The following is an 8,676-nucleotide window of genomic DNA, read 5'->3' on the forward strand; positions in this document are numbered from 1 at the left end:
GGCAAGACAAAGGGCAAGGTATAGAGGACGTAAGAATTGGAAAATTATTTGCTGAGAACATATATGTGGATGTACTTGATTGAGACAATGCACAGTGTATTTTGGATGGAAAATTCATTTGTGTGTTGTGATGGTGTAAAGTGAACTAATAAATTAAAAAAAAAATAAATGAAATTAAGTAATTCTGTAAATAAAGAAATAAAACAATATCTTGTTAGGCCAGCAGGTGGCATGGAGATTTAAACAGCTGGATCCCACAAGGCCAACTTCACAGGTAAAGTCTCCGTGGCTTGAAAAATCATGCCAGAGGCGTATGCCTGCATGCCCAAAATTCTGAGAGGAGAACGAAGGAGAAAGGACTGTGGTGTGGTCATCCCCTCAGAGGACAATTTCTAAGTCCCTCCACTTTGTATCTCTGTCTCTTTCCAGCAAGAACAAATGACCTACAGCAAAGCTAAAGGAAAAATAACAAGGGCTGGCAGATGGTGTAGTGGTTACTTTACTGGACTCTCACATGGCTGACTACTGTTCGAGTCCCAGACCCAGTGGCTTGAAAATCACACTGGGTGTGTGTGCGTGTATGCCCAAGATCCTGGGAGGAGAATGGAGGAGAAGGGATTGTGCGGTGTGGCCATCCCTCTTTGGGGGTGATCCCTCTTTCCTTCTCACTGTCTTGGCCTGCCTCCCCCGTCCCCCATCACCCCACCTAGCACACACACACACACACCCTAAGGCAAAAACCTCTTAAAAAAAGAAAGCCAACCAATCAAAAAACTGTATTGTTATACATTATTGTACTTTTAGTAAACAGCAGTTATTCAAATTGTGGCAGTAAATAGTCAGCTTATTCTGAATTCTTGCTTTTCAAAATTAACTATTTATTTAAATTTTGTCACAGAGCATGCACTGGCTGGAGACAGAGACAGACAAGGGGAAAGTGAGAATGGAATGGTCACACTGTAACCCCTCCTCCTCTATTTCTCCCTCCTTTTGAGTAGTAGGTGTGCGCACACACACCTGGCATGTTCTCAAGTTATCGGTTCTGATTGTTTCTTTTTTTTTTCTTTTTTTGGAGAGGTTTTCGCTATAGGGCGCGTGCGCTCGCCAGACAGACAGAGAGAGAGACATAGAGACAGAAAGCGAGAAATCACCCCCCAGGGGGGATGGTCACGCCGCAATCCCTTCTCCATTCTCCTCTTGGGATCTTGGGCACGCATGCACACGCGCCCGGCGTGAGTTTTAAGCCACCGGGTCCAGGATGTGAACCGCGGTCGACTACGTGGGAGTCCAGCGACATAGCCATTACGCTAACTGCTGGTTCCCTCAAGTTATCGGTTCTGAGAATCAAAACACACAGTTGGCCATGTGAGATCTAGCCACCTTAACCACCACACCACAGGTTGGTTTGCATAATTCTTTAACAGCTTACTCTGATGACCTGCTCTTTATAATTCTTTACCAGTACCGCTTATAGTTGCCCTAGATAGCACATTTTCCTGACGGTATATATAGCTGGTAGCATTCTTCAACAGTTCAGTTTCTCAACCATACAAGATCCTAAGGCAACTCTGTATCATAGCAGAAATTAAAACATGGAAATCTTAACTCTGAGTCCTATGATGTTGAGAACGTCATTAAAACATTTTCTCCAGTGAGGCTGCTGCAGACCCCTAAATCTCTCAGTCATTTAATTATAAGTGCAATACCTTTCTGTCAAAGAGCTTTGAAATATATGGCTTAAAGTAGTGCTCCTTTATTCCTTTTGCTTCTACTAGAAGTCCGTCATGCAGTTCACACAGCACAGCAATGATGCAGGGAGGCTCTTCAGAAGCTCTAAAGTCAGCAGTATGGAAATCAGACGGTAAACCTAGTTTGACAGGGTATGAAGAAGGGTAGGAGAAAAAAATACATATGGTCAATTTTTAATACTTTTTCTAACAATCAATAATCAGTTTTTAATAAAGTTCTTACCTTTAAATGATGGATTTAGTAAGTCTCGTCTATTTGGGCACATAATGGCATTGGCAAAAATCAGATCCAAGCAGCACAGAAGTAAATGATAAGAGTTTACTAAATCATCCCCAATCATACGAAAATTACCTTTAAAAAATGAACACAAAGAAACCTTTATGTCAAATAGCACCAAATTCCCACAGTGGAAATATAAATGTACTATAAGTGTTAACTTACCCTTAGTATAAACAAAGAGTGTCCAACAGAAATTAAAGAGATCCTTAACACTGCAAGGAATCCTCCTAAAAAGGGGGGAAAAGTACTTTTGTCTGATTAGCTTGCTAAGTATCATTTAAGTTGAAATATCAAATACAAATAATATCAAATTACATATAAAATGCTATCCACCACAGACAGATAATCTGCGGCTTATGAAAACTTGACTTAAATAAGCAATTTAATCCAATTTACATAACAAATATTCAGGATATAGAAAAATAAGTGAAAGTATTACCCTGAATTTCCAGACATAGGTAACTATACTTGAATTTAGAAAGAAATTTAAGTCTCGGGACCGGCAAGTGGTGTGGTGGTTAAGGCGCTGGACAATCCCACGTGGCTGGCCACAGTTCGAGTCCTGGACACGGTGGCTTGCTTTCTGACTTTCCTTCTCTCTCTCTGTTCTCTCTGGTCAAATTAAAAATAAATGAATAAATAAAGAATTATTTAAAAAAAAAAAAAGAAAGAAATTTAAGTCTTTGAAGGTGGATACTTCTGGTAAAAAGTAGATTTCAAAAGAGCAAATTCTCTTAAGTTTACATCATAATCTTTATATCAACTATGTAAGTATTAAGGTTCTCACCTCTGTTTCCTGCTTCGTGGTAATTTTGGTGGCTCTTCATAGGGATTTTGAAATATATCTAAAAAAATTGGCTCAAATTTTTTGAAAATTACAGTAGACACTTCAAAATTTCTCTCTAGTCTTTCTATACGTTCACGAAATTCTTGTGGCAGGTTTGACATGTCTATCCATTTCTTCATTTTATTAAAAAACTGTATTAAACTAAAAAAAAAAAGAAAAAGGAGAAAAAAGGCAACTTTAAAATTAGTTCATATAATAGAGTGAAAAGAAAACATGGTATTGATGACTAACAATCTTTATTAAAAAAAAAACCTGAATTGGGCCCGTCTGTGGTGTGGGGTTTAAGGTAGGTGGGTTCCAAATGGCCAAGTGCATGATTTGAGTCCCAGACCTAAAGGTTTGAAAACATCCCAAGTGTGTATGCCTACAGCCAAAAATCCTGAAAGGAGGAAGAAATGGAGAGAAGGGATTGTTGCATGACCGTGTCCTAGGGGGAGTACTTTCACACTATTCCTCTTTGTCTTACTCTGGCAAGCATATGTGTCCGCTGGCAAAATAAAACAAAACAAAAACAAAACCAATGACAACAAAAAAACTTGTTTGTATGGTAAAATATACATAACAAAAAGATTTATTTTATCATTTCAAAGTCTCTTGTTCAGTAGCATTAGATACATTCATGTAGCATAAATCATCACCGGCATCCATCTCAAAACTTGTTTGGGGACCAGCATTAGCATAATGGCTATGTCACTGGACTCTCATGTAGTTAACCCTGGTTTGAGTCCCGGACCTGGTGGGACAGATGGTGTAATGGTTATGTCACTGGACTCCCACATAGTTTATCACAGTTCGAATCCCAGACCCGCAGTTAAAACTCATGCCGGGCGTGTGTTCATGAGTGCTTGAAATCCCAAGAGGAGAATGGAGGAGAAAAAATTGTGGCATGGTCGTCCTCCCTGGGGGGTGATTTCTCATGTTCTGTTTCTCTGTCTCTCTCTAATGAGTGCATGTGCCCTATAGCAAAAATCTCTCTCTAAAACTAAAAAAATTAGAATAATTTGCTAGCAGTTGCTGGGGAGTGCTGGTGACCTTTGTGTTCTGGAGCTGGCCATTAGCATGTCCTTCCCTAAAGCACCCCTGAAACGATTCAATGACCTTTCTTTGTTGTGCATCATCTCCAGGGTACATGTGCTTGCAAGAAACAGAGAAAGAGGGAAAACAAGAAATTGCCTCCTAGAGAAGATGGCTGCAACACAATCCCTTCTCCTCCAGTCTCCTCTCGGGATTTAGGGTTCACATGCATACATGCCCAGCCTAATTTTCTAGCTACCAGGTCCAGAACTCAAACTGTACAGGTGGCCATGTGGAATCCAGCACCTTAACCTCCACATCACCTACTGGCCCTCATTCTGAACTTTCTAACTGACCTTCCAGCTTACATTGCATCAGATCAACATTTTTCAAAAAAATTCACAATCATAATATTGTTCCCCCTTTTGAAATAGTGGTTTTAAGAGTCTGTGCCCCAGATGTTTTTGCTTAATCCATGAGGCATTTTCTCATCTGAATGTCTTTAGCTAGGCTATAACACCTTGGCTTATGCCTCTACTCTGATTCTAGTACTAATATTTGTTCTGCCCTACCTTTTATCCATCCACTTGTGCAGTTCAAGTAAGAAATAAGGGCAAACTTAACATCATAGTAATTTCCTATCTTTTATCAGTCACTGAACTGTTTAATAATTTACTGATTCCTAGGCTCCATCTAAGTTTTCCTAAATTGCAGTTTGTAATTTGGCCTATAAACTTGAAATTTTTAAACAAACTATTTAGTCAATTCTTAGATACAGTAAAAATCTAAGAAGCTCTGCATATCACCTTTTTAGAGAATTTATCATATACCACTCGTCATCTCCCTGTCTACCATGCATTTGACTGATATATATGTAATACAAAATAAAATTACACGGTAAAAAAATTTAAAAATAAATAAAAATGTAAAAATTAAAAAAAATATATTGAGGGGAGGCGACACCAAGCAGTGTGGCAGTTAAGGCACCGGACAGCCATAGGGTCGACTATGGTTCAAGCCCCAGACCCAATAGCTTGAAAATCACATCAGATGCATGTGTGTGTGCACCCAAAATCCTGAGAGGAGAATGGAGGAAAAGGGATTGCAGATAAATAATTCCTCTTAGGGGATTATTTCTTACTTTGGCTGTGTCTCTCTCCAGTGAGTGCATGTGCCTTATGGCAAAAACCTAAAATAAGTAAATAAATAAATTTTTGAGGGTTAAAAAGGCAGAATAATTATGTGAGAGTTGAGAAAAGATTCCTAAGTGATAACAAACAGAATTGAATAAAGTCAGACGATTTAAAATAAAGAGAAATTAAATTCTAAAATTAAACTCAGGACTTATAAAACAACACTTGAAAAATCAAAGTACTTTACCTTAGTTTAGCTGAACGTAGTATTCTTGTAAGTGAAACACAGTTTCCTTCCATGATGCCCTTTCCAACTGTGGGAATAATGCTTTTGCGGCATGCAACATATAATGAACATGCCAACCAGTGTATAACTTCTCCCTGGCAGGCAGAAAACAAATAGCACAATGGATATATTATTGTGTTAAAATACCTGAATTCTAGAGTTAAAAAAAGACCTTAAAATTATCTGGTCTAATTTTTCTTCTGTAGATAAAGGGCCAGAGAAGTGAAGGCCCAACCCCCAGTGAAAAGCCAGAATCCACGTGCCCCTTTACCTGGAAAGCCTCTCCCTCAAACTCCTCCTTCCAGCCCAACACACAACGAAAAGCCAGAATACATGTGCATCTGAGGTGGGCCTAGCCCTGCTTCTTTACCCGGAAAGCTTCTGCCCTAAACCTCTTCCTCTCGTCCAACACCCACCAAAAAGCCAGGTAGGGTGGTCTCTGTCTTCTTTCTGTCTCTGTCTCTCTTGCTTGTTCCCCCTTTCTCTCTTATGGTACCAGCAGTTGGCACAAGGCTATGTCGCTGGACTCCCTTGTAGTCGACTGCGGTTCAAGTCCCGGACCCAGTGGCTTAAAATCACGCCAGGTGTGTGTGCGTGCATGCCCAAGATCCCGAGAGGAGAATGGAGGAGAAGGTATTGCAGCGTGGCCATCCCCTCTGGGGGGTGATTTCTCGCTTTCTGTCTCCGTCTTTCTGGTGAGCGCACATGTCCTATAGCAAAAACCTCTCCAAAAAAAACCAGTTTTCTCTTATATATCTATATATCTATCTATAGGTAAATATAGAAAGATAGATAGATATAAAATATATATATATATATACACACACATACATACACATTTATATATGTGTGTATATATACATATATGTATTTTTATATATTTACATACATGTATATATACATATATATATATATATTTTTTTAATCTGTAGGTACTGTCTCTAGTCTCTGACCACTCCTTTCTCTTGCTAATTTCAGAATCTATGTGCATTCTCATTGTTTTATTTGTCTTTTTGTTGTTGGTGGTGGTGGTCTTTTTCCTTTTGTTTTCTTTCTTCTACCTGACTTTTTCACCTTCCACACATTGAGTGTCTAGGCAGGTCTAGGTGCACAGTAGGGAATCATCTGAATACTTTAAACCCCACAGTTCAGCCCTGGTATACCTATTCCCTTGAAACTGTGAGGCCGTTGAAATATCCAGTTCCACTGTCAAAAGTGCAGGTTGCTTGGTGAGGATTAGGGAAATGGAAATGCAGAAATATTGCAGGCCATCTCCTTCCACGTGACTTTACCACTCAGAATTAACTCCAAGAAGGTAGGAAGTAACATAATCCATCAATGATGAGAAACCACCACCACCACCACCACCGAGGCACAAGAAATATGGGAAATCAAGAAAATCTCTTTCCCCTCAGGGGAAAGAAGAGCCCTTCATTATCCACAGACAGTGCAATGGAACTCGCGGAACTGTCAGATAAAGAAATGGGGACCAGCAGGTGGCATGGTGGTTAAGGCGCTGGCACTCCCACATGGCCAACCACGGTTCAAGTCCCAAACTTGGTGGCTTGCTTTCTCACTTTCTCTCAGGCTGACCAAACTGGAAAATAATAATAGCAAATAAAGTTAAATAAAATAATTCTTAAAAAAGAATTAAGGATATTCATAGTGACAAAGCTAACAGAAATGGAAGAGAAGAGAGACAATGGAACTCCAGAAAATGCAGGAAAAAGAGACCAGTTCCAGGAGGTGAAGAAATTCTTACACAATCTGAAAGGAAATACACACTATAAAAAAAAACAGTTAGAGATGAAGGCTGTAATACAGGAAATCAAAACCTCCCTTGAAAGTGTTAAAAGCAGATTAGATCATGCAGAAGATCAAATCTCAGATGTAGAGGATAGAACCTCTGACCTAGAAAAATTCACCAAGAGTGAGAAAATAACCTAAAAAATGAGAATAATATACAAATAATACTAGATACCATTAGACACCCAAACATCCAAATAATCGGTATCCCAGAAGGTGAAGAAACTAATCAGCGCATTGATAATCTATTCTATGAAATCCTGGAAGAAAACTTTCCAAACCTAGAAAGGCACTCAAAGATCCAGATTCAGACCCAAGAAATATAAAGGACCCCACACAGAATCAGCCTGAGAGGAGAATGGAAAAGAGACTGCAGTTTGGCCATTCCCCCTGAAGGGTGCTTTCTCTGTTTCTCTTGCAAATGCACTCAGCCTGTAACAATTTTTAAAAATTTTAATGATTTAGATAAAAAATTAAAGGCAAAAAAATGACCCCAGTTAACTGAAACCAGAGAGCAAAACCATGAATAAGGGGTGAGGAGACTACTGTTTAACAGTCATTCCTGTGCCATGTTCACAAGGCTGTTGTGAGGACAATATATAATTATGATATGGAAAAATCTAATAATGATGACGCACTTTTTTTTTTTTTTAAAGGTTTTTATTGCCATAGGGTTTGCACTCACTGGAGAGAGACACAGATGGAAAGAGGGAAAGTGAGAAATCACCCCCAGGGAGGATGGCCACACTGCAATCCTTTCTCCTTCATTCTTCTCTTGGGATTTTGGGCATGTCTGCACATGCAACCACCGTGATTTTCAAGCTGCCATGTGAGGGACTGGATTGCAGTCATCCATGTCAGACACCAGCGCCTTAGTCACCAGACCACCCAATGTCCCCGCAACTCACAATTTTTTTTGGGGGGGGGGTGGTAAGAGCTAGACACTGGACTGGACTAAGCATCAGGATAATGGTCTGACAGAGCAGGGACTTGGGGCTTGAGCAGCTCTGTGTGCATGCTGGCTTTGACTAAACCACCGTACAGTGCTGTGCCAGGAGGTGAGCAACCCATCCTTCCACCCGAGTAAGGCGAAAAGGTGGATGGATTAAATGGCTCAAGTGTGTGTCCTTGGGCAAACAGCGTAACCTCTTTGAGGCACCGCTTCCTCTTCCTGGAACAGGGATCACAGAACATGTTCCGGGAGAACTAAGTATGACGGCAGAGTGAAAGCTCTGGTTCATGCCAAGTAATGTCTTGGCACGCAATTCATTTAGCTTTTAACACTGTATTTGCTCCTACAGATTTAAGGGCAGTACCATGACATTTGTGGAGATAGGCGGGGCGCAGTTAAGTCATTTGGGGGACCCTGGAGTGGCGCAGGACCTCTGACTGGCCGCTCCTTTTATAGGCTTGTTTCCCGCCTCAAAAACGGGGTGGACTGCCTGATCTACACCCACCCTTCCCGCCCCGCACGCCTAGGCGCCAGGCTGGGCAGCGACCCTTTCTGGTGGGGAAACTCCCACCACCCGCTTAGGCCGGGGTAGGGGCGGGGGGGGGGGGCG

General features: G+C 40.7%; 1 protein-coding gene across 1 annotated transcript in view; it reads right to left on the bottom strand.

Moving 5' to 3' along the window:
* RBL1 (RB transcriptional corepressor like 1) overlaps positions 1-8,676 on the bottom strand; it is a gene marked incomplete in the record, with an annotated part of 80,383 nt that overhangs the window by 61,952 nt on the left and 9,755 nt on the right. The window contains 5 exon segments of the mRNA XM_014586150.2: positions 1,707-1,867; positions 1,972-2,100; positions 2,191-2,255; positions 2,816-3,016; positions 5,270-5,403. Coding sequence (XP_014441636.1) covers positions 1,707-1,867; positions 1,972-2,100; positions 2,191-2,255; positions 2,816-3,016; positions 5,270-5,403 — 690 coding nt within the window.

The sequence above is a fragment of the Tupaia chinensis genome, unplaced genomic scaffold (assembly GCF_000334495.1).
Source record: "Tupaia chinensis unplaced genomic scaffold, TupChi_1.0 Scaffold000115_1, whole genome shotgun sequence".
Taxonomy (NCBI): domain Eukaryota; kingdom Metazoa; phylum Chordata; class Mammalia; order Scandentia; family Tupaiidae; genus Tupaia; species Tupaia belangeri.